At 41.9% G+C, this 26,027-nt stretch overlaps 1 protein-coding gene across 3 annotated transcripts in view; it reads left to right on the top strand.

Moving 5' to 3' along the window:
• Positions 1 to 1,377: 1,377 nt before the first annotated feature.
• Positions 1,378 to 26,027, top strand: part of POC1A (POC1 centriolar protein A) — a 44,158-nt gene continuing 19,508 nt past the window's right edge. For 2 of the 3 annotated variants that reach the window (XM_031505951.2, XM_021533681.2), the window contains exons 1-9: positions 1,378 to 1,471; positions 2,448 to 2,532; positions 3,215 to 3,386; positions 4,280 to 4,459; positions 5,548 to 5,655; positions 6,871 to 6,986; positions 11,241 to 11,374; positions 19,181 to 19,249; positions 20,493 to 20,588. In XM_031505951.2, coding sequence (XP_031361811.1) covers positions 1,454 to 1,471; positions 2,448 to 2,532; positions 3,215 to 3,386; positions 4,280 to 4,459; positions 5,548 to 5,655; positions 6,871 to 6,986; positions 11,241 to 11,374; positions 19,181 to 19,249; positions 20,493 to 20,588 — 978 coding nt within the window. In that variant the 5' untranslated portion in view covers positions 1,378 to 1,453. The remainder of the gene's footprint in view (positions 1,472 to 2,447; positions 2,533 to 3,214; positions 3,387 to 4,279; positions 4,460 to 5,547; positions 5,656 to 6,870; positions 6,987 to 11,240; positions 11,375 to 19,180; positions 19,250 to 20,492; positions 20,589 to 26,027) is intronic. The other variant, XM_021533690.2, reaches the window with a different exon arrangement.

Below are 26,027 nucleotides of genomic sequence, written 5' to 3'. Positions count from 1 at the left end.
CTGTGGTGGAGGGGATAGGAATGGGAGCGAGTGGTCTGTTTTTTATTCCTTCTTAAGACTGTGCTCAGGCAGGTTTGAGTGAATCTTTCTGACTAGTAGAAATGCAGATAAGATACATTTTGGTGAGTGAATTTGGATACTGAGTTTGAACCCACCAAAGGCACAGACAGGCTCAGCACAACCTGATTTCTCTTAATGTCTTTACTCCATGTCTTGCTGTATCAAATCTGAAACCTTCCTGTGGCACTTGCCCAATGCCAACAGATACATCAAAGGACCAAGATTACCTGCCCGCTACATCTGCAATGAAGCTGCAGAGAACAGTGGTATTTGGTTTTCAAAAACAGTTGTTCTGCTTTTGAAAATCCTACACTGCTCTGCTCTCAGGAGGCAAAACCCAGGGGCCTGAACACAACCATCACAAGTTTTAGTTCTACCTGGCCCTCAGAGTACATAATCCCCTGCTGCAATTTGCGTAACTGGGGAGATGGTGGCAACTAACTCTTCTCCTTTGCCTGTTTTAGATCCTCTACTACTATAACCCCAGCTTCAACAGAGCACATCCCTGGCTGTCAGAAACGTGCAAGAGGAGAGGTGTCCTTAAAGGAAGGGGCCTGGATGCTGAAGTGATGGAGGAAAGGCCCCTTTAGAAGCTCAGAGGGTGAACCCAAGCTTCATGGAGAGGCAGATCTGGGCTTCACACAGGCACCCCTTAGAGAGCAGTCAGTGTGCAGTCCATAGTGTCTAATTAATAGTGTTCCTAGGTAGAGATGAATGAAATGGAGTTGGAATTAATAGATTTGAGTTGGTATTAAACCACTGGAAGAATAAACCCTTCTCAGTTGTCCTGTGCTCTTTGCAAAACCCCTGGGTGAGTTCCTATTTTCAACTCTCACAGACCAAGCAGAAGCTACTGATCTCCCACTAGCTGAACCATTGCAAGTGACCCGGCCTCTTAGCCCTAGAGAGCAGGGGTTTGTGCTGCTCCCCTGGCTCCGATCCGGGGACCGCCCCCACCAGGCTCTGGAGCCGCTCGGCCCCACAGCAGCCCTGAGACAAAGCAGCGCGGTGGTCGGCACTGACCGGGCTGCCCAGGGAGGGCACCCAGCCTGCCAGGAGAACTGCTGTAACAGCGCCGCAGGGGCTTTATGGAGGGGCTTTCCCCAGCGTCCTGAGGCCCTGCCGGGCCGGCCGCGCTCAGACGAGCCCGCTCCCGGGCCGGCCGCGCTCAGACGAGCCCGCTCCCGGGCCGGCCGTGCCCACACGAGCCCGCTCCCGGCCCTCAGCGGCTCCCGGGCCGGCCGTGCCCACACGAGCCCGCTCCCGGCCCTCAGCGGCTCGCGGCCGCCCGCTGCCGCCGCGCCGCCCTCAGGCCGGGCCCGCCCCTGGCAGGGCGGGGCCGTTGCTACGGGGCGCGCGCGGCGCGGGAACCGAACGGCGGCCGCGGGGCGTCATGGCCGCCCTGTGCGAGGTGAGCGCGGCCGGAGCGGAGCAGCCCGGAACAGAACAGCCCGTGTGGGGCCCGGGCCTGCCGCCCTGCTGCGGGGACTGCCGCCGAGCGGGGGGGCGGCGGTGTTAGCCCCTGTGTCCGAGCCGGGAGGGAAGAGTGAAAGGGGGAGGCAGGGCTGGTGCTGTGGGGGTGGCGGTGGAGGCAGCGCTGCTGTGGGCTGGCATCGTGCCCACAGAGGGGCTCGAGGAGGTTAATGCTGGGGTAGCCCTGGGTCTGGGGTGCTGCTGCAGCCGGGGTTGGTCTGTGTTTGTGGGGAGCGGTTCTGGATCTGCGGAGGGCCGGGGCCGGTGCTGAGCGGGAGCGCTGCCCCGCTCTGGGGCTGGGTGCTGGTCTGAGCAGGGGGCTCTGGTTAAAAGGCTGTGGTGAGGGTTGCCAGTGAGGCAGTGACGGTGTGTGTGAGAACAAGGATTGAAAGCTGGTCAACCTGTCCTGAACAATTTTCAAGTGTTAAAACCTCTTGTGATAGTTCTCTCAGGTCTTTGTTTTTTTGCCTGACCTCCGGCTTTTGTTAGCCTTTGCAGCAAGGTGCTGTGGGAGTGGTTATGTGTCAGTCTGTTTTGCTGCAATTCTCATTCGTCCTGCCTGTTTCAAAGGTGTGTTAAATATTGTGAGTTTGCCTTTTCTGTGCAAGTAGTGGCCTCTTGGCTACACCTGAGCTGAGATGAGACCTGTCAGCGCAAAGCTGAGCTTGGCTGCCTGCTCAGGTGATCATGGACGTGGCTTATCTGTTCTGCAGTCAGCTTTAGAGCCTCTGTGCCAGCTGCATGTTGTAAAAATGCATGAAGGATTTGTGCAGTCACTCAAGATCCAAGCTAATAACAGCTTGGATAACTGCTTCTTTTAAAATTTATGGTTCACTTCTTGTAGAAATAAAATTATTTTATTTCACAAAGATGGTTCTCTAAATCTGTAGTGTCTGAACACTCTTGTCTTCTAGGAAGATCCATCCCTGGAGAAGCACTTCAAAGGCCACAGAGATGCTGTCACTAGTGTGGACTTCAGTCGTGCTAAGAAACAATTGGGTAAATTGTCTGTGTTTTGATGGCCAGAGGATAAAGAAAGAGCTGTTCTGCTTTAGATAGATGGGGGAGCAGCGGAGGGAACTGAGCTCTGCAACAGCAAAAGGTCCTGCTCTTGCTTCTGGCTAACAGCAAATTGAACACTGCTCCACTCACCTTGCAAGCTTCTGTTTTTAGTATGTTGTGAAGAACTGCTGAGCTGACTTTGATCAATGTTTTGCCACAAGGGAGAAGGGAGAGGTGTTGGAGGGAGGTGTAGCCAGGGTACTTTTAAGTCACCAACTCACTGGTCTTCTCTGCTTGATCTGAAGTGACATTTAACCTACTGCAGCTGCCAATAAGAAAGTGATGAGATAACCTTGGTTTCCCTGAGTGTGTGGAAGATTTGCAACCTGTGTGGTTTCTGCCTCTGCAGCTCTTGCATGGCTGGCCTCTTGAAATTAAATTGTCAGTCCAAAGTAATTAATGGCTGGCCTTGTTTTGTTTGAATTGTTGATTAAATTATATACATAACAATAATGAAATACACAGCTTGCAATAGACTGGTGAAGCTTCAAGGGCAATGTATTGAGACTGCTGGAAGCTATGATGGAGAGCTTGCTGTGAAATGTAGTTTTAGTGCAATTGGAGGAGAGCAAATGCAGGTTTGGTTGTATGTAGTTTTGTTTTTCATTTTTTATTTCAGTAAGTGGCTCAATGGATTCGTGCCTGATGATCTGGAGTATGAAGCCTCAGATGAGAGCCTTTCGCTTCTTGGGCCACAAAGATGCAGTTTTGTGTGTCCAGTTCTCACCTTCTGGTCACCTTGTGGCTTCAGGCTCTAGAGATAAAACAGTCCGTTTGTGGATCCCTAGTGTGTGAGTACCTATTCCCTTCTGCCTCTCTTGGTGTTTAACTATGGCTTGGAATTTCTCTGTACTGCTTTGTAGCAGTTCTCTGGCTATGGGACAGGGATATGTTTGAGGGAAAGGAGAACCACTGTGTCTTTGCCTTCTCTTCAATCTGTGGATGTGGAGCTCCTGGTGCTATAGTATGTGCTGGAAACAGATTTTGGACTGAGAGTTCCATAAACCTGTTGGATCTTTGGATCTCTAAATATGCCTTGCCTTTATTTACCAGAAAAATGCATCTTGCATTTATTTGGAAATTATGTGTCAAGAAAAATGAGCACATTTGAATTGTCTTGCCTGGCTGAGTTAATGGCAGTTTGCTCACAGCTGTACAGCATCAGGTGTGCTGAATTCAGTGGTGTTGTTTCTTGTGTGATGTGGCACTGGAATGGCCACCTGGAGCATGGGCCATTACAGGAGCAGTTGTGAGGTCGTTGCCTGCTTGGCTCTGTTTCTATGAGCTGTGAAAACACTTCTCTCCTTGCCTGCTTTGCAGCAAAGGACCTGGCAAGAGTGCAGAACCTCAGTGTCTTCTTTTACATTGATCTTTCTGTAAGTGTTTAAATGGTTGCACAAATTAGCTGTGGCATTTTTTCCCTTTTGTAGGAAACATGGGTTGTTTACTGTTGGATTGGCCTCCAATATGGAACTGGAACAACTGGTTTTAGCTGTGTATTCTGTACTGCTCATGAAGCATGAGCAAGATTGGGGTTGATCAATGTTTTTATCCTAATGTGGTCACACGCAGTTCCCGTGATGGTTACTAGCACTGCTCGGCATACAGCAGGTCTGTGTTTTCAGGTACGGAATGCCTTTGCTGCCCTTTGTGCAGTTTTAAAGAGCTCTTTCTTTTTGTGTAGCAAAGGAGAATCGACTGTGTTCAAGGCTCACACAGCAACCGTGAGAAGTGTTCATTTCTCCAGCGATGGCCAGTCCTTAGTTACAGCTTCTGATGACAAAACAATCAAAGTGTGGACGGTTCACAGGCAGAAGTTTCTGTTCTCACTGAGTCAGCACATCAATTGGGTTCGCTGTGCCAGGTGAGTATGGCCCTCTTGACAAGCAGAGATGGAGATTTATCCCTCAAAGCAGAGGCTCAATGTCATGGTCTAGTGCAACACATTTCTATTCAGGTGTGACTAGTGACTGAAATTTATTGCTGACCTGCAGACATCCTTTGAGCAGTAGTCTGCACCCACTTTGTGTTTCTCCAGTAACCTCTGTCAAGCAGAGGCTTTCCTGCTTTGTGGTTTGTTTTATTTTTACCTGGTAAGGAGAATTCTGTGTCTTGAGGTTGCTAATAGAAAAAATGGAGAGGTTTCTGCTGTTATTTCAGCTTAGTTTCTTTAGACTTGCCATGCCCCTTGTTAAAAGGATCATTCATGCTACGTCCAAAACATGTTAAGTGCTGCCATGATAATGGCATTATTTCATGATAACTGTTTAAGATTTGGTTTCAAGGAGTTATTTATGCATACATGTACCTAGGATAAAGCCGTGGTTCCTCTGTAGATGAAAAGTTCATTACAGTTCATGGAATGTGGTGGTGGCAGTGGCTGGTAGCACTATGGATGTTCATAGAAGAGCAGAAAGGATGTTTTCCAGTATGTCTGATGATCTGTAGTTAGGGACTCAGGTCCTGATTCTGTAATGTGTATTCCTGTGAAGAGAGATCTGGATCTGTCATGTATATGTTATTTTTGAGATGGGAACTTAATATATTCTCCTAAGGCACTAAAATACTGAAGTCTCTGCTGCATCTCTTTTCTTGTGACTGTATTGCTCTGAACTCTTGTGGCAAAGGCAGGAATTGTTTTGAATCGGGGCAGAGAAACAACTTGAGATAGGCTTGAATTGAAACAAGTAAGACACAAGATCTTAAGTTAAACTCAGGATTTTCCTCAGGGTTATTTTATATGCTTGCCGAGTTAGGGGTAGTTTGAGTACTTAGGGCTTGCTTTCTTTTCCCTCAACTTAGCAATTGGATTTTGAGTCTCACTGATGCCTCTGTGACTTCTTGAAAAGCTAGGTGTGTTTACCAACATTCTTTGACACCTGGCCAAATTCAGCCGACCCTGTACTCCTTTCATTTGAGGGCTTTTCTTAATTGCTGTAACTCTTGCCTTAGATTCTCTCCTGATGGACGATTGATAGTGTCATCCAGTGATGATAAAACTGTCAAGCTGTGGGACAAAAACAGCAGAGAATGTATCCACTCCTTCTGTGAGCATGGAGGGTAAGTACCTGGTGGTAATGTCTGACGTGGGGTTCTACACCGGGTTTGTGAGATTCAGGGGTCCCCGTCCTGGAAATTATAAAACTGCTTAAAAAAACATTAGCACCTCTTACAAAAGTAGCCAGTGTGAGATCCCAGTCCAGAATTGCCCTGACTCCTTTGACTGCTCCAGCACATTAAGCCTCAGTTTGTTTGTGCTTGTTTATTTTTTGAGATGCTTAAATTCCATATTTCTTCTTTTATTTTGCTCTGAGTTGATGTAAATCAAAAGTGCAAAAGTCTACTGACAGAATGGCACTTGGATGCTTTGATTCATCTTCAAGTTTTTAAATAATTAAGTTATTCAAAACCCCCACTTTGCATTCAGAAGAATAGCTGTTTAATTTGGAATGTTGAGCCACAGCAAAAGATAATTTACCCAGAAACATAAAACAAGTCCTCAGAGAACTGAGACTGGAGTCTACCTAGTTAATTGCTGCACTGAATTTCTAGTGCAATATGATGTTCTTTCTAGGTAATATACAATGGTAATAAGACAAATTCAGACATTACTTTTTTCAGTGCTCTTAAGTATGTGTCTTGTCCACAGCCTATTCAAATATCTCAACTTTTTCAGTACTTGCTACAACAATACTCAAAAGATAATTAAATTTATCCAGTTTGTTTGGTGCATAGTTACAAGGTATCTTTCCCTGAAGGGTCTGAAGCTTTTCTTGTACTTATGTATTCAAACTAAAAATTGATTGGATTCAGGTCCAGAAAGAAATTTGCCCTCAGCCTTGCTATTTTCCAAGTGGCAACATATGATTTCAGGCACAAAGTCACATCTTAAATTTAATTAACAGAAGAAAAGTCTCTGTTCAGTCTTGTACACATCACTCTGCAAATAATTTAATAGAAGACATATTATGCAAACATTAAATGAAGACTTGAAAATGTTGTTGTGACAGTTGGATCCATCAGATTTCGGGAGGTTTGCGTCTACAGCTCCTACACCTGTAATGTGAACTCCTGAAGGTGTGCTTAGGTGGGAGCCTGCAGTCTGGCTGGGGTTAGAAGCAAGGTCTTAAGAGGAATTCAGCAAAATAAATTTTCAGGTTATCTCATCCTTTCTTTAACATTCAGTGAGTCATGATTTAGCTTCCCTTGTTGTAAAGGCTTTTGATCTTCAGCAGGAGTTGCAGGTAAGCAGTTGGGTCTGGTTGCCATTGGCAGGTTTGTGAACCACGTGGAATTCCATCCCAGTGGTCACTGCATTGCTGCGGGCAGTACGGACAACACGGTGAAGCTGTGGGATGTCAGGATGAACAGACTGCTTCAGCATTACCAAGGCAAGTCAAGAGCTTACAAAAGTTGAGCTTTTCTGTGTATTGATGCAAATTGCTCTGAGGAGCAAGTCCACAAGGATTGTTTTTCCATCAGCTGCTGCTTTTCCAAAATGGCACTGGTTTAGGCCTGCTAGCGGGAGCCTTTCTTCACCAGATGTCCTGCTTTGCTTTGTGTTTAGCTCCAGAGCTAATTCTGAAGCTGTCCCATGTTGCAGGTGGGCATGGGTCTTACCTGTGATGCCATTTGGCTCACATTCACTGTTCCTGAGTAGGTGGTCTACAGTAAAAAAGCTGTGGCATTTGCCTCTGAATAAGCCTATAGGAGGAGTCAGAATTGTATTCCAGCAATTCAAAATGTTAGATTCTTTAATGTGAAAATAAGGAAAAGTTAACAAAAAAGAAAAATCAAAATCAATCAATTGCAATTCTATACTATGATCCATGTTTATGGTACCTTTTCCAGACTCTGTTTTTCAGCTTCCATAATTAGCTTTGATGATGCCAAATGGCATCTCTTCCCATTACATGTTCTTGTCCCACTGATTAGTGCTGCTGTTTGGTAGATCTGGATAGGAGAAGGGTGCTTTCCCATCCCTGCCAGCTTCTGTGAGATTGATTGACCTATTCTGTGCATTAGTTTCTTTAGCCAAAATGGGGCTTTTTGTTGCTAATAACAGTTTTTAAGGCTGCTGTGATATTTTAAAATGAATACATTCTCCAGCACTGTTTCCAGTGTTGATAGATTGTTAAACTCAATTTTGCTAACTTTCCCTGAGGAACTGCTTCTGGTGTGCTTGTAAAGCAGATCAGAGACATGGGGCTGCAGCTTGGTGTGTTCTTTCTGCCCTCAACATCAGCTTTTGTGCACTCCTGCTGTGATAGCCTCACAGCTTCAGTCATTCTTCTGGATCCCAGTCACTCCCAGATCTCTGATAGTTAACAAAATCTAATAGAAATCAAAGTTTTTTATGACTTTTGTTCCAATTCATCAGTATTGAGCGTGCAATTTGTGTAATAAGTATTGTTAACTTGTGGCCCATATCAAAACTCGGGAACGCCTTCCTGAAATCTTGTTGCTAAAATCAGTAGTGTTTTTAAATACTTGGGCAGTGTCAGGTTGTCCTTTAACCTGCTTTATCAGCTTTTCAATGGTGGCAAGATCTGCAGTGCATGTTTCCAGCCACAGTATTACTTGGCTCAAAAGTTGTCTCTTCCTCCTTTCCACTTACTGCTATTAAATTGTTCAAATCTAATGTGAGGCTTGGCTGCCAGGTCTATTTTTTGTATTGGAATGACATATTTCCCTGGTATCCCACCCTTACTGAATGGCATTTTAGTGTGACACCCTTGTTATTGAAGTGAGCATTTTCCTGGAGTGAGTGTTATTTTTAACAGCTACTGTGTAAACCCTGTGTATTAAACCTTTAACTAAAAATAGCAATAATAGCTGAAGAAACCTTAAATTGTAATGGTGGTTTTTTGCAGTCACTTCATGCACCTGTGGCCACAAACTGATGTGTTTGTAACATGTTCTGGAGATGTTTATAAGTCCTTCCCTTCTGAGGGTTTTTACATACATCCTTTTGGCAAAATCTGATTTAGTTTTGTAACTCCCCTGTGAGGCTGCCAGTCCTGTCCCACTAGATGGCATCTGTGCCTTCAGAATGTGCTGATGCTGCCTGATTTCCAGGGAATCCATTTTAAACATGGAGTTGCAGGAGGAGTTAACAGATGAGTAGCCCTGCCTCGGGCTCTTGCGTCTTAAGGTTGGGCTGGTTTCCAGCACTGATTAGTCTTTTAGCAGTGTTGCTCTTGTTGCCAACACTTGTTCTGACTGTGACATTTGTAAATGAAACTTGGAAGTAGAGAGCAAGCTGCAAAACCTTTTGTATGGTGTGTTTTTCTTTGAGCCAAGCAAAGTATGCTCTGGTCACGTTTACTGTACAGGAGAACACACAGATGCTTTATTTGGTTCTCTGCTTGGCAGTGACTCTTTTGTACAGCAGATTTTGTACAGCCCCTACAAAAATGGCCAATGTTTATTGCCTGACATTTTTTCCCTGTCCAAAGCTGTGTGTGGGACACCTCTGTAGCAGGTCTATGGAAACAGCTCTGACCTGGTTTTTATTCCTGTTTAAAAAGAATAATTGGTACTTCTATCCAGTTTGGATGGGGCTGATGGTGGTTATCTGTTCAGTAGAGACTGTGTCTGTCTCAAATTCATCCTAATTTATCTTCTTCCTGGTGATTACTAAGGGTTGCATTACATAAAAAGTGCTGTGGGGCTTGGGACAGTTTTGTGCAGGCTGGGAGGACTCAATTTTAGATGTTAACCCCCATTATTAGGCCCCTAAGAGACTCCTATTTTGCTAGGGCTTGGCTGGCAGAAGGGTGGGCTTGTAGCAACAAGTCACTGGGAGATGCCACCTTGTGCTGCACTGGATTTCTTGTTTACAGCATGAAGCCAAGTGAGGTGGCAGGATGTGTTGGCACTTTTTTTGGAGAGGTGTTATGAATGGTCTTGTGGGAGGTATGAGCTGCTTTGACAGTAGAGATGAACTTTTCTCTGAGTTTACAAGAGTCACTAACTCCTTGGGCAAAGCAGCTGTGACTGCTTATGCAGCCACAGTCTGTGTGACTTTTTTCCATTATGGAGAGCTTTTTCTTGTGAAGCTGGAAATACTTTATTCTGGACCTTGGAAGATGCGATACATTACTTACTTACCTTGTCTATTTCTGATGTGATTCCTTTCAGGACTTTCCTTAGTTGACAAATACATTTACATTTATCTGAATACAGATATTAAGGGGGTGAGGAATACTACAAATCACTCAGAATATGATTTTCAAGGGAAAAAGGTATTTATCACAGTTTCATGAGAAAAAACTCCACACAGACCTTTTTCTCCTTTAATAGGTAGCATGATACAGGGTTGGGGGTAGAAGAAGATCGAGCTGTGTGACAGGGACAGTAATCACCAACAAGAATAACAGTTTAGATGTTACCTGTGTTAGGATTTTCTTCTGTTTTTTAACAGTCTGGGTCAAGAGGAGTTGTTTTCAGAACTCAGCTGAGGTATTTATTGTTCCAAGAATTTCAAAAGTAGAGGCATTCTGTTTTGCAGTTGAACAAGGTTATTTCAGCTATCTGCTTCAAATCCATGCATGCAAAAAATATTTGCTTCTAATGTACTTCAAATGGTGTTTTAAGGGGTTTCTTAACATGCAGTGTGGATTCAAATGCACAGTAGACCCTCAACACAACATAAATTTACTTGGGTGTGATGTATCAGAAGTAGTAGACTTGAGATACCAGAACATTTGGAGGGCATATAGTATAATTAAGAATAATTGGATGGTTAAATCCCTCCTCAGGCATATTAATATTCTGTAATGTCACATACGCTCAGGAAGCTGGGCATATGTGAAGTACTGCGTGTTCTCATAAATAAATATGCTCAATAGCCTGTTTTGTAAAAGTTTGGGGAGGGAAAAAAGTCATATATTAGATGTTTAATGTTACACAGAACTTCAGTGAAGTTTGACTTTTCTTAGAACATTTTCTTTAGCTTTTTGCAGAATAAATCTTTGGCTTCATCTTCATGCAGGAAAAATGGCTTTATTGCAACTTCACACTTTTTATGGTTTGTCTATTTGTATTTGCTTTAAATTTTTGGTGAGACAAATAGGATGTCTGAGGAAATAATGCTTATACTGAACCATTTTCAAGTTGCTCTTATTTCCTAGTTTCTCTTAACCCCAGTCTTGGCTAAAGTCAGATAATAAACCAAAAGATGTTGTGCAGTGTCAACTCCAAATGTCTTCCATTGTAATTTCAATCTTCAGTGTCCTAAAATACAGATTTTAATCTAGAATGACTTGAGAGCGAGACCAGCACCTCAACAGTAGTAAAGTACATCAATGTCCAGCACTCTCACAGAATCCTGTACTTCACTTGCACATACAGTACATTTTGGGGCTATACTGGAAGCTTTTGTAGCATTAAATCTCCCAGAATAATTGGCAAAGCTTCCTTTTTCCTTTCAGTAAAGTAGTGCCTATTTTTACAAGAACTGAGTTACTGTTATTGTTCTCCAGTGCTTTGAAGAGCTTTTGTGGAATGTTTCCCCCATGATAATTTTCCTGTTAAATTTTATAACAGAAAATTGCAATGTGCTTGTGCTTTATTTTATTCTTTTGCCTTGGGCTTATGTAAACTGTTCTTGGTGACTATTATACATTTTTTCCCATCTTTAGTGCACAGCTCTGTGGTCAACAGTCTTTCCTTTCATCCCTCTGGAAACTATCTGGTTACTGCTTCCAGTGATTCAACTCTTAAGATTCTGGACTTGTTAGAAGGAAGACTTCTCTATACTCTGCATGGTCACCAGGTGAGGCAAAGCCTTTTTTACAGTAATGTACAGACTCATAATAAACTGAGCAAATGCATGCTTGAGACTTTCATTCTTCATGACCAGAAATTGTTTGAAAGCTTCCTTGTGTAAAATTATTATTATAATGCTAATAATTTCTGAGATCATCACTGTTTTGAAGGGAAGGAGGTAAGGCAGGAATGGAGAGAATGAGAAAGCAAGACTAAAAGTGAGCTCCAGTATTGAGGATTGGCAGAAGGCAGTCAGAGCAGGACCCTTGACTCTGACTGACCCTGTCAGCTGCTCTCTAGTGCAGCTCTGTCTCCCTCCCTCTCTAGAGAGCTTCAAATAACACTTGACCCCCTGACATAGATGTTTTGAAGATAAATGCTGTTCACCTTGCAGGAGACTCAAGAAGAGTAGCAGTAAAATAGAGGATATCTATTTTGGGACTTGATTTGGGAACATCTTGTTAACGGACTGAATCATACAATTGAAGGTGAAAAATGGTGCTGGTTGGTTAAGTTTAACTGATTGGCCTATTCGTATTATGCTGCTGGATTTGTTGCTTGTAAGGTTAATTTTATGAATGCTTGTAGCTCTCTTTCTAAATCTTAAATTAAAATAAATGGACTCATTTCATTGTCCATGTAGACTGGGGTGTGAAAAAGCAGGACTGCCTTAAGGGATCCCTTTCTAAAGGGACAAAGAGAACAGAAATTCTTAACCTGCTTGTGTCTCTTTTAAAGTGGAGGCTGAGTTTTAAAGCATAAAAACTGTCAGGGGAAAACCACAGCCTGAAGCTTCTTGGAGATGATGGGGATTGTTGTGGGCAATAATGGTATCTGTATAAGCTGTATATGTGATAATTCTGTCTTCTTGTGGCTTTGTTTAGTGACTGCCTTGTTGGATGTCTAAAAAGATCAAGTTTCTTCTGTAACTTCTCTTTTCCTATATATTAATAAAATTTTCTTTTTTTTTTTTTGTAAAATTAATGGAAAAAATAGGAAAACCTTATACTTAAATCCTTCATGAAGTAGAGCTTTGATTAAAATTGACCAAAGGGTTCAGCTGTTAAAAGAATGGGGAGGAGATAACAAGTGCTGGTTATCCTGTCAGCCTTTGCTGTATAAAACTGTTATTGGATGACTGGACTAAGTGGCTACTCCTATCAGATGGAGGCTTCAAATCTTATGTTGCCATAATCTTGTTTTCATATTTGTCTGTTGTGTTAATCTGACAAATGAGTTCCTGGGAAGAAGCTTCCTGGAAAATGCTAAGTGTTGGAAGAGCAGAAAATCTTTAAATCTTTATACTTCACCCCCTTCCCTCAGGAAGGGATGTGCCTGGTTATGGTTCAGCAGGAGGCTGAACCTGCTTTCCATTTTCTCCCATTTGAGCTGCTGGCTGTGCCTCACTGACTGCAGTAGCACAAAAAAACCCCAGAGTTTAGCATTGAATGAGAGTCCAAAACTGATTATGGTGATGGAGGTCTTCAGAATGAGCAATAGAAAGTCCCTTTAGGCTAATGTTGTACTTAACTTGAGGCTTTAAAAGAACAGTTTGTGGAACATCTATTCAAAAGTAAAATTAAAGCTCCCTGTTTTTCCTCCCTGCTGCTTCAGATCAGTAAAACAGTGTCTGCCTCTTTCTCCTGGGCATCTTAACTGGCATTGGAAAAGCTTTGCCTTTGGCACAGCTGAAGAGTAGCTGCTGTTGTGGCATTTACAGCTTCTTCAGTTTGGAAACAAGTGCAAGTATTGAAGTGGTTAGTAGAACTTTCTGGTTGCCTTTAAGGGTACTGCACTGTGGAACCAGTCCTGGCACAGTCCTGCCTGGCATTCCCTGTCTGGCATGGGCTGTATTGTTGTGGGTTGGTTCTTTTACTGCCTGATTGAACAGATACCTTGCTTTTCCACTAAAAGCATATGCCAACCTGTGCTTGGTTCCCAGTAAGCCTCTGTCAGTGGCTACATGCTGTGCCAGGGCTGCTTCTCCAGCTAGTTCTACTCATAGATAAATCCAGGTTACTTAATAACCAGGGACTTTTTTGTCCCCTCTGTTATTACTGTGACTTGTGCCAGTATCCCTAAGTGGCTAAATCCAAAGTGGTGTGGACTTTTAGTAACTAAATTGATTTGCCTTTTTATAAGTGAGTGCTGTATGTTAGTCACCAGATGGGCAGCCTGTTCTGAAGATGTTCCTGAGTTGTGACTTTTTGAGGTTGAATGTTCTGGTTGACACTTTGTTCCTACTTTGACAGCTGTTACATTGTTCTGGGAAGGCTGCATGCAAGTGGACCCTTGAAGGGAAAAAAACCCTAAGGTCCTTTAGACATACTTTGACGCAACTACTGGAGTGCCAGAAATTTGTTAGCAGCTGGTTTGCTGTAGTTTACGTGGGGAGGCTGGCCAAGTTTACATTACTGTCTTTAATTGAAATGTAGCTGGCCCCTTGTAGCAGAATGCTCATTAGAGACAGAAGTTTGGAGCTTGGAGCTGACATCTTGCAGCTGCAAAATATTCTGTATTGTGCTGCATATTTTGGTTCTGGAGTGTTTCAAGCTGTGAAGTGCTCTTATCTAATTCCATACAGATGAGACACTGGCTTGGTATGTAAATCCACCTCTAGTACTGAATCACTCTTGAAGAACAGAATGTTTTGAGGCCTCTAAGCCACCCCCAGAGAGTTTCTAGAGGAGAGCAGGTATGTACATGGTACTTGTCTGCCCTTTGGAGTGGTTTAATTAGAGCATTTCCAGACTGACTTCCTCAGTGGAATGGAAGTTTTCAGTAAATATTTAGAAAACATCTCATGGTTATGTTCTTAAATAGGAAGACAGAAAATGCAAAGTTACAATTTTTCAAGGAGCCTTGACTTGAACTATGAAGTAGCTACATTCTACCTACCTTGGCAACATCAATGCTCCCTGCTTTGTTTACTGACTAATGAGTGAGGTCTCCTGAGCAGGTGCATAGGAAACAAATGTGCTCTTTTACTGTCAGCTTCCAGTTCTGCCTAGGTAGCATTAAACATCTGTACAGGCCTGTCCTCTTTGAAGAGTGTGAGGGCCTCTCTGAGCTACACAGAAATCAAACAAAAAAGAAAGAAATGTGAACAACAAGCAATTGACTTTAGGGTAGCATTTCAGAATCTTGAAAGGAAATGTGAGTTCTGTGTCCTTGCCTTGTGTTTTTACAGACCGAAACTTTCAGGCGTTAAAGCTGCTGAAGATTCACCTGTAAGATGCCAGTATAAATTTTCCCTATGTTAGTTGTAGCTCTTACTCCCTGATGAAGGAGGATGCAAACATGACAGTCTTGCTTAGGAATTTTTCAAAGCCCAGTGTACTGAGAATCCTTGGGATATCTTGTCAGAGGTATTCCACCTGAAAACATTCCTGTTGTCATTGCCATCTCTGTTCCCTGTGCTTTTCTTTTTGGTTCTCTTCCCTTCTTCCTTTCCTATGTGACTTACCCTCTTCTCCCATGCATGAAGCAGCTGAAAGCACTGTCAACAGTGGCAGTGACTGCTCTATTGTTTATTCTTAGTTCTTTTATGCCTAGAACTGATGATGCCAGGGCTGGGATCCCAGTGTGCTGGTTGCTGCTGGATTTGCTTCTCAGGCCTTGTCTCCTCTTATGTCTCCTGTTTCTCTTTGCACTAGTTAGTCTGTTCCTGGAGAGTTTAGCTAAATGTACTGGCTCCCACTTTTACATCTCCTTTTGTAGCAGTGGAAGAGGAAGCTCTCCTTTAATTCAACTGTTTGCATCCTCTAGATTTGCCTTATTCCAGCTCTTAGCATTTTCCTTGCTCTCTTACCTGGCTTTTCTCTACCATGCATTAGTTTATCACAGGACTGAATTAAAAAAAAGTAAAAATCTGCTAGCATCCTTGACCCCACTTGTCTCTCCAACTTCCTTCCACACTGCCTCTCCTTTCATAGTGCAGACAGTGCATCATTAAACTACTCTTCTCTGGTTTATTCCTGGACCCTCTTCAACCTGGCTCTTTTTTCTTCTGTTATGCTGAAGCTGAAATGTTAGCTCTGTTCCTAGCTAAAGCCTGAAAGTCTGGCCTCTCTTGACTTGCCTGTTGGTGTTGGCCCTGCTGTTGTTGAAGTGTTGTGCCTTCTGTGCCCAGCAGCTCTGGAAGAAGAAAAGGGTGTTCAAGAGGGATTTCTCTGTGATTGTCCATGCATTATTTATGTATGGTATGCATTCATCTGCTGCCTGTGTGCAGGTGTTACTCTGGGCTTCAGTCATATTTCTCCAGAGTAAACTCTTGGACTTTCTCTTAAGTATTTCTTTCAGAGACATCTATTTTTAGCTCTACCCTTGAAAGCTTTGTGTTTAGGGATGCTATTCCTGTTGTCTTATGTCACCCTTGTGTCAGTTGTTACTGATGCTATTAGCATCCTGCCAGTCACTTGGTGGTGTAATCTGTGTCCTGGCTTCAGATCCTGTCTCTCTTGGCGATTAATGCATTCAAGTCATTTGAAGGCCAAACATAATGTTTTATGTAAGCTATGTAAGCTGATCATCCTGTGAAATGCTAGGACAATAAAGGCCTTGCAGTCACTAACCTCCATTGTAGGAAGTGGGAAACTAGGCAGAAGGTGCAATCTCTATCTCTGCACATAAATTATGTAACTTGCTGGGCCTCACCTTTTTCACCTATGAAAGTAGCTAGAAATGAACTGTCACCCGGTGTTTCAGCTGCCATGCCTTGCATATCTGACCTTGCCCGAGTTGTGTTCACTGGGAATGCTGCAGCAAACAATGAGGCTTGATGCTGTTATCATTCCTTCTCTATGGCTTCCTTTTGCTTTATGGTTGCTTTGCTCCATTCAGTGTTTGAGCTATTTGTCCTTTTCAAGATTCTCTGGTACTTCCCTCTAGGTTGCCTGGTACTCTTTCACTAGAGGAGATGAATTGAATGTTGATTAGTGGTCATGTTCTTCTCACTCAGCAATTTCAGTCGATGACTTGTTGCTTTCTTCTGTATTTTCTTCAAAATTCCTGCAGTTCTCCCAGTATCACTAAAGTTGCTGTTATAATTTCAAACTGTACTAGACATGCACAAAAGCTTGACAGTCCTGACGTTGACCAGCTGAGGATTAAATAGAAATGTTCCTTATCACTGACTTGGTGTATGTCATTGCCCAACCCCTTCTTCCTGCAGCTTGCTGTCTAGTCTGAGGCAGGAAGCTGCTGGAATTTGGGGATTTGTGATAGCACCTTGTGTGGAGCACCTTGGGCCATGGGGGTTCAGACTGGAAATTCTGAACCTCCAGGAAATACTAATAGAGGGCATTTATTCCTGCTACAGAAAGTGAGATCCTTCTACAGATCCAGTAGAAGAAGGTTGCTGCATCCCACAAGGTCTAGTTATGTGGGAAATAAGCTTAAAATTCTCTCTACAACTTCTGTAGAAGAAAATGAAACTGCTACTGTTTGATACTTGTAATGCAAGCAATAAGTTAAAAAAGGTTTGAATTCTTCATTCTCCAGTCTCATGTCTGTTACCCAGGTCTTCATCAGAAATCTGTTGGATTTCTGCTGTGCTTTCCTGGGATAAATGGAAGTTAGACTGTGTCTAATAACTGGCAAGTGTAGCTTTTTATTTTTGTTTGGTGTGTCAATATTAAATTGCAAGGGTATTTGGCAAACTGGTTTTTTGTATGTTGCTATAGCAAACCTGTTGTATCTTGGAAGAGTTCTTGGAGTGTATGTAGCAGGAATACTTTTCACTTATGTCAACAAATCTGTAGAGGATGTTGCGTCTCTAGACTTGTTTGTTCCCTTTCTTTCAATTTATAAAGGCACATTCAGTCTTTGATATAATTTTCTATTTTGGGAAGAATATGTTCTGTTGAACTTTTATTCCCTTCAGAATGCCATGACTTTGGAGTCAGTTCATTGCCTGTTTTAATGTGATTTGTGTTGTACTAGATTTTGTCTAAATAGACTGAAATATTTAGACTGATAAAAATATTTTTAGGAAACACAGTTCCTTTCCAGTATTCGTTGCTTGTGCTTGTTCCTGAACACTTTGTCTTAAACTTTTTTCTGCCCTTCTAACTCTGACTGGTTTATTATAGTCCAAGAGCAGCTTCTGTATGCTCACCTCTGTTATCTTGGATCAGTATTCACCCATGCAGTTTTCTGGCTGTGGGGTTGTTTCTGCACTTTCTTACTGCTTGTCTTTTGCTCTTGCATTTTTTTTAGAGCCTCCATTCCTGACACGTGATTAGAGAGCTGAACACTGGGGTAGGTGGGTGGGAATAAAGGCAGAGGCACAGTTTGTCTCAGCTGATTGATGGCAGTGTCTTTGGTCTGAAATATCTCCCCTAGTTATTGGTGTGTCATGTGAGTGAGCTTAGTCACACCAACGACTGCGCGTGCGGTTTGGAATTGCTGCTACTGGATCATTCCTGGCACATCCTCTCTAGTGAGGTGTTGCTATGGGAAGGCCTCAAAACACTTTGAAATGACTGCATGTTAAATGATAATATGGAAACACCTTTATGTGTTTTAAGGAAGCTAAAACTGTTCACATTGGGATTGAGCACAGCAAGGCTCTGGTTTTGCTGCCATAACCTTGTGCCGGCACTTTTGGAAGCCCACAGGACTCTGGGGCTCAGGTTGCAGTGAGAGCTGGGTGCTTATCTCACATGCAATCTTGGGGTTTTTGTTTATCTTCAGGATTTGTGATGTTGAATTCACTTTTACAAAGAAGGCAAAGAAAAAGGGTGTAAGATTTTCATGCAATGTCCTTTGGAAAGATGTGGACTCAGAATTGTGTCTCCTTCCAACTGGGTAAGGAGAAGCTCCTTAATTGCCTTCTGAGATACATTATCTTACTTGAAATATGGTAACTGCTTCTGTCAGGAGGTGGATGATCACGTGGGGAAGATTTCTGGTGGTTGTTGTGGCTTTTCTGGTTGTTTTTGGTATTTATTTTTAGTGTTTCCTCCCAACCCTCCCCAGCCTGTCAGCTCCATAGGCAGCCTCTGGAAGTTCTCATTCTGACCTCTGCCCATGCTGCTGAACAGTCTGCAGAGGAATGTGTTCAGCAGCTGACATAAAACTCCATGGTCTGGGTTCTCAGCTGTTTACTCTGAGCAGAACAGTTTGTCTGTTGTGTCTGGGCTCGAACACCCGTAGCAATTCCTCTGCTGTGTTTAACTGCAGCTCAGCTCCTGCCTCAGCCTGCCATGTGCATCTTCCTGTGTTCTTGCTGGAAGGTGGAAATCACATTGAAATAGGTGTGTGATGTAAAAGGTGTGCTGTAGCACTCAGAAGCATTTAAAGGCTCTCAGAACTGAGTGTTTTAAGCATGAGGCTTCTTCAAAATGCAAGTGATGTGCAGAGGTGATCCTGGATGCATTAACTCTGGCATCTCTCCTATCAGACTAAGAGAAATGCAGTTTAAGCCAACCTACTATACAAAAACCTCGTATTTTCAGCACTTTTAATAAATGAACAGGAGTTTTAGAAATTTCTAATTCTAAAGTTAGGAGGGAATGTTTGAGGGGAATAAGAAAAAGCCTGGTGATGTAAAAATGGGTTTGTTTCTGTCTCTGCCATGGATATTGAAAAGTGAATGTGTTAAACTGGGGTCAAAAGTGTGGGAAATGGTAAGTGCCAGCAAGCTTAACATCTTAATTACGGCCCACTTACCTGACAGGTAAGAGCTTTTCAATTTTTGCCTTTAGATTGCTGATGTCAAATGATAAATACCTTGTAAAGTGGTAATGAATGGAATGTTGTAACACTTCATTTTCATTGTTTTAAACCTGTCTTTTAAATGAATTTGCAGGGTCCAGCTACCTGTGTAGCATTTTCAAGAGATGGAGAATTATTTGCTTCTGGAGGTTCTGATGAACAGGTACCTGATTAATTTCTGAGTTATAATCTGGATTCACATTTCCTTAAAAGCTGCTGCTTTTTGTTCTCTGTTGTCAATGGGGAAAGCAAAAGTGTACCCTTTATCCAGTATGTCTGGACCATGTTGAAGCAACTTGATGTTCTATTAGCAACATCTCTGGAGGTCAAACCCATTTTTTTTGGTTAGTAATGTAAGACATGTAGCCCAAGAAACCCATACTCAATTGCCAAACTGCAAACAGGCCCATTGCATGAGCCTGTGCTGCAAAGATGTCCTGATTTTAGCACAGTGAGTTGCCCTGCTGAAGATACAGACAGACTTCAACCCAAAGTAGTGGGCTGAGTAAGGATCATCAGTCTTTAAAGAGCTGTGTTGCATTGATCTTAATCTCCAGGTTGGACCAGGTGCAATGCTCATCTTTAACAGCACCGTTGTGAAAAGACAGATTTGTTTAGTCACTAAGAATATAACTTTTTTTGCCTGCTGCACAGTGGAATGGCCTTATTGGTTAACTGTGCAACAGTGAAAGAAAAATGCTTGTATTTCATGCAAAGCAGTGATGCAAATTTGTAAATGAAGAATAAATGCTCCTTCTGATAACCAAATGAGCTGTCTGGATTCTTGGGTGTCTTTCAGACCTCTGAAATTGTTGATTGATTGCTCTTTAACTTTTTTAGACTTGTAGAGTCACTACTGAGGGGTTCACTCCATGGATTTCCTCTTGGTGTATTGAAGTGGCCTCTTTTCTGAAATCAGTACTGTGTAACAGAAAGCAGAAGCCTATAAGTGGGATTTAAGTTTGGTATCCAGCTGACAAACCAGCTTAAGATCTGTAATGCTGGTCTTAGTACTAATTCTCCTTTTCCTCTGAGTCTCATGATAAATGAGTGACTGAGTTGGGGTGTGGCTGATAAATGTTAAAATGCTGAACATGGTATTTTAAAATATTTGTGGTTTTAATGGTGTATTCTTCATGTTGCTTTGAACTTCTCTTGGACATTCTAGTTTAATGATGTTCTTGACCCAAAGAATGCTGAAAGGGGTCAATTATCCATTGAGAACTCAGTCAAACTGTCTGTATTTAGTAGCATATTTACAAACAACATCCTTAATTTAATCAATGGCAAAGCTCTTCTATGGAAACTTCTTGTGGATTTGCTGATTATTCTCTGAAGGGTTGAAAAAAATGACCTATAAGCAAACTTAGATGGAAAATTTTAATGGAGTTAACTTTCTTCTGCAGGTGATGGTGTGGAAGACTAACTTTGATGCTGATGATGGTGATGTAGTGAAACCCCAGAAATATAGCAGCAGTGTGGATGGGACCCATGGCACTGTGGTAGGTCTGCAACCAGTAATTGTGGAGACTTCCTTTTCAATATCCTTGGTGCACCCTTGGAGTGTGTGACTCAGGTGGTTGAACTGTAGAATAATCTTTCTGTGCTGTTTATTTGAGCTACAAGACACCTGGTTTTTAACTAACCTTGTTTGTTTTTGTTTAACTGTACTTACTTCATAGGGCAATTATATATAATGATCTTAAAAGGAAGATAAACGTAGTGCATGTATAGATGTGTTTTTTAGTAACAGCCACTGTTTAGGAATGTGTGGTTCATAATGACAGGAATTATAGTTCACCAAAAAAAGCAGATGTAAGCTACAACTAAAGTTGGCTTTGCTAGCTGACATGACTCCTTCAGGCTGGTGTCAGTCCTGAAAATAGAATTCACAATATCTTTTCACTGACAGTCAGCAAAGACAAAAAAAAAAAATTGCTGTGTGTAGGTGTCACACATGACAAATAGGTGACATATTGTACTGGAGCTTCTTTCCTGAATACCTGGAGACATTAGTTCATATCTGTTCCCTGAATCATGTGTTGAGACCTCTGAGTTCTGACTGAACCTGAGGATAAATTCAGCAGCTGAGCAATTCAGTGATGCACTGATCTGAGTGGAACTTAGATCAGTGCTTCAGATGCTGGCTGTTACAAAAGTGACCCTTTAAAGCTGCTGCCTGTAAAAGCTGTAATTTTTGCACATGGTATGATTCATTTAAAAATCTTTATTTTGTCTTGTCAATCTTTGGATGTTTTTGATACATTTGTGTATACTTATAGGATTCTGCTGTATGTCATTACCATGGCTGGTCCTGGTTAATCTTGTTCAGCATGAGCTGTAAGCTGAAAGGCTTTCTGTGAACCAGGGGTCTGTGCATAAGTGGGCAAACTTATGCCTCAGCTGAAGGGCAGTTTTCTAGGCAATGTCTGTTGCTCTGTGGCAGTGTCTTTGACCATATCAATTTAGATCTTTACGGAAGTACTAAAGTTATCTCTCAAGCACAATGGTGTTTTTATTTAATATGGCTTCAGTCCATTGCTGGAATTATTGGAATAGCCATGGTGTTTTGGGATGAACAAGATTTGAGTTTGCAGCTCTAAGCCTGATGCCTTATGTGGAGTGCTGTGTAAAGACAGCAAACAAAACATGAGGTTGGCTAGTGTAGGGTTAGTGGGAGAGTATGGGAGGAAGCGGTCACATGAGGAAGGAGGTGAAAGTTTTTATTGATCCTTGCCTGCTTTTGGCTAAATCTGACTTCTTCCTTTTCCTCCCCTCCTGTTCTAACTCTAAAGTTATGAAGGCTATGAAACTATCAGTCCAATGACCTCTTTGTTTATTAGCCTATTGAACTGGTCTAGCCTTGAACTCTATCAGCTTTAATTTAAAATATGGCATAGTGTAATACTGGGCTGAAATATATCCTTTCTGGAAGAAAAATAACAGTTTTGGTTTGTAGCATGCTTAATGGCTTAAAAAATGTAGCCAAAGTATCAGCTAATGGGAAATTATGGTAAATTTGCCTTCTTCTGTGCTGCTGTTATTGCCAGAGAATTTTATCCAGTAATCTTTACAAAAAAAGAAGAAAATGGCTGAGCTCTTCTAAAACTTAGTTTTCCATTATAAAACCTCTTAAGATGTCCATTGAAGGGAACTGCTGAGCAAATCCCTTGAACAATGCCTAGCCACCTTGAACATCTGTCCCTGCCAACACAAGTGGTCCCCTGTGGAAGAGGCTTTACCTGGCCAAACACCCAGTAGATGCTGCTGGGACCAGCTGTTTGTGTGCCACTGACAGGCAAATCTGTGTCATGTGCTGGTGGCTGACAGGGTTTGCTCTAGTGATGCTCTGAGCCTGTAGGAAACAAGGCATTCTATATTCTGAGGTATAATATGTTGGTTTGGCCCAAGTAGTGTGTATTTGCAGAGAAAGAACTGAATCCATGCTCAATTATATAGCAGAAAGATACTTTGATTTGGGGTCCTAAATTACTTCAAAGGAGTCTTTTTAAACAGCCATCCAAGTGCAAGCTTTGGCTTGGGCATGCAGCATGGGAGGTGCAGAATATAGCTAGTACTATATCCTTGGATTAAGGCAGTTAAAATTGCTAAAGTTAGGAGGGGAAGAATAAATAATGTCCTCTGAGACATTTGAATACCCTAGGTTAAGATTAAATTTAGAACTGATCTGAAATGTTCTTTGCTGTTAAAAAGAAACTTATATCTGAAAATGGCTTCATTCTCTATTTTAAGTATAACCTGAGCATGAAGATTTTGGCTCCATAATAACTTAGACAGTCATGTCAGTCTCCTTTTTTAAGTGAATGTCATGTCTTGTATCCTTTAGAAATGGATTGTGCTGGGCTCTTTAAGAGTACCACCACTCCTACAACTCACTGCAAGACTTAAATTTAAAGACTTAAATGTATTTTAATTTCTTTCTTGTTTTGAGCCAAATACTTGCTTTTTTAATAGTGAATTGCTTATTTTGGTAGTTTTTGGGTAGGTGAGATGGTTATTTTTCTGTCAAATTCAGACTTGAAGCTGCCACCCGCAGATCTTGATTTCATGCCAAGGTCACCTTTTCCTTCAATGAAAAGTGAACCTACTCCTTTCTCTACTACTGTGTTAGTGTGCCAGGATTCTGCCTGTTGAATAATCCTGAGATTTTGCAGACATTTCAGGATCTAATTACATTTAAAATAGGCACAGAGGTTATTACTTAGTTTTACTACCCCTAAAATACATAAACACTATTATTGACACATCTTGAATCTGTTTTCACCCTTAAGTCCATGAGAATATTTTTCCAAGGAGAGCTTATACTGCTGTGTAGCTGTGTAATTTTTTTTCTTAAGTATTGTGAAGTCACAGATATTAATGAAAACAGTGGCTGTGTAAAACCACTCAGTACAGTATCTGGTTTCTCATGGAGAGAGGCTGACTAACATGCAAGAAAGAAAAACTGAATACAGACATCAAAACTAGTTTGTCATCAAGTTGAATAGGAAGAAAAAACAATCCTAAATAAGCTGTGGGATAAGAGTCATGAAATATTGTCAAGGTTGGTGAGCTTGAAAACAAACTTGCTCCAAACCAATTTTCCCTTCCCTAGGCAGAGGGAGACTGGAGCCTTTAGAAGATTTTGGTTTCTCAGGCAGTTGGTTTAAGTTCAGTGTGAATCAGGCTATTAGACGTGTTTGTAGCAATGGACATAAACTTCAAAGTTGCTCTGCCCACCTGCTTGTGTTTTCTGTAAACTTATGAGGCTTGGGAGATGCAGCTTCCTTTGGAAGTAGAACTGATCTGTGCAAGGACTAATGCAAATGAGAGAGAAGGACACCATGGGCAGAATTGCAGTCATGGCTGGTGTGAAAGCAGAGATGTGAAAGCGTGAGAAACAACTAAAGCCATCAGAAGTGAATTCTAAGTATGTTAGCATAGATGTGAGACTGTAAGTGTTAGATTAAAAGTAGTAGCTCTGCAATAAATGCTTGCTTTTAAATTATAGGCTAATAATTGTTGCTTTAAAGTGTTGCATAATCCCCTTGAAACCCAAAGTTCAGGGCAAGCACTCCTGGTGTGTGCAGTGGGAAGCTGATGGGAAGAAAGGAAGTCTTGCAGTCCTGTGCCTTGATCCTGTGAGTGTGCTTGCTTTGGTCTAGAATCTAAAGGGTAAATTCATGCTTTATGCTACAATATTGAGTGGTGAGGATCAAAGGAAAGTCAGAATGAGAGGAATGGATTTTGCAGGTGATTTCAAAAGTACAAGCTCTTGTCAGTAACGGTAAGCATTTAGGTCTGTCTGGGTGAAGAGGTGTGTAGGATCAGATCAGGGGATGTGTTAGTGAACACATGTTCTGATGAGTTATGAAAACATTCAACATAGGATTTATTAGGAGAAGGTAGATAATGTATTTTATTTTGTGGGTTTGGTGGTGGACTTTTTTTTTAGAGGTACAGGGGAAGCTTTAAGTGTGTGGTTGCAGCTGACAAGAGTGTGCAAGAACACTTGTTTCATTATGGGACAGATTTGCTACTGTTGTTACTGATTCCAGGAAGGCTGTGTATAGTCAAGTGTCACAGCAAATGCTGAATGGTTGGTGTCACGTGAACAGTTAGAAAGTGCTTGGGTGTGCTTGCTTATCTAAACACTGAAAATGGTGAATAAAAGCATTGTACTATAAGCTAAGTCGGTAGACTTATGAAATATTATGGAAAAGAGAAAATATGCATTGATATATAGATATGAGATATAGATTTTTTTTTTTTTTTGCTCAGATTTAAACGTAAACCTTCTGGAGGCATGTTAACTGTGCAAAATGTTATTTTGGAAAGTAGGAGGCTTATGAGGAGATTTAAGCCTCAGCCTCTGTATATAACTTTTTAACAAAAAATACCTTAAAACTTGCTTATGCTGAGGTACCTCAGACAGACTCAGAAAGAGGTAAGCCCTTGATAGGGCAAATTGGCCAGAAGTGGGAATTGTCCTCTGACATTCTCTTACCAAAAAGTCTTTCTGCTCGTCTGAAATTCTGGAGCACAAATGTCTTAACTCCATAAGAGCTAAGATATTTAAGTGGCACTCAGTTGTGAAGATACCAAATTTCTAGGCATAGCTGACCTTCACAAAGGAAAGCTTGGTAAGAGCTTCTGCATTTCACCAGAAAGGACTTTAAAACAGGTAGCCTGTGACTCTTCAAATACGTCTTTCAGCTAAGACAGACATTTAGACTCTTTTGATGCTGCTGGGTTTAGAGCTTTCTCCAGGCCTTGGACTGTGCTTATTTCTTCAATGGTAAATTATCCAAAATAGTCCTAGGATTAGGACCATTTATCCAAAATAGATAGGATTGGAGGCAAATTCCAGAAAACATGGTCTGATCATAAAGTTGTCTGAAGTCCATAACTGAATGTCCAGAGCTGACTTCACCTCTCTTCTTTGCTGGTTGGGATTGTTTGGTGACCTTGGGTGCCTCCAGTGCTCAGCCCATGGTCTTGTGCTGACTGCAGCAGTTCATCCTGTCAGCTTGTCCTTGTGTAAACAAATTCCTTCTGAATTACTCATAGGCCAGATGTGCCTCTTTTTTTGACCTTTTGGCTTCCAAATTGGTAACTGTATCTAATTTTGGCATTTGTTAATACTTATGAATCCTGTTATACCTTTTTTTTTACTTCCTGTGAAATTCCTTCCTGGGAATCAGTTTCATTGCATAGAGCTGCAGCTCTTTGCAATGGGATGTGAATGTGGAATTTTATTTGCACCTTCTCCACCCCCTTCTGTTTATGTAATTTTAAGCATTGTAAGGGAGGCATCCTTTGTTTGAGAGCAGGGACCCAGTCTTCAGTCTATGGCGAAGATATGTGGTCTGCAAAATTATTATCTTTCCCCATCTGCTATCACCTTACTTTTCTGAGGATTCCCACTCCAGGAAGCTTTA

The sequence above is a fragment of the Lonchura striata genome, chromosome 12 (genome assembly GCF_046129695.1).
Source record: "Lonchura striata isolate bLonStr1 chromosome 12, bLonStr1.mat, whole genome shotgun sequence".
NCBI lineage: Eukaryota > Metazoa > Chordata > Aves > Passeriformes > Estrildidae > Lonchura > Lonchura striata.
This window is presented reverse-complemented; position numbering and strand designations above follow the sequence as displayed.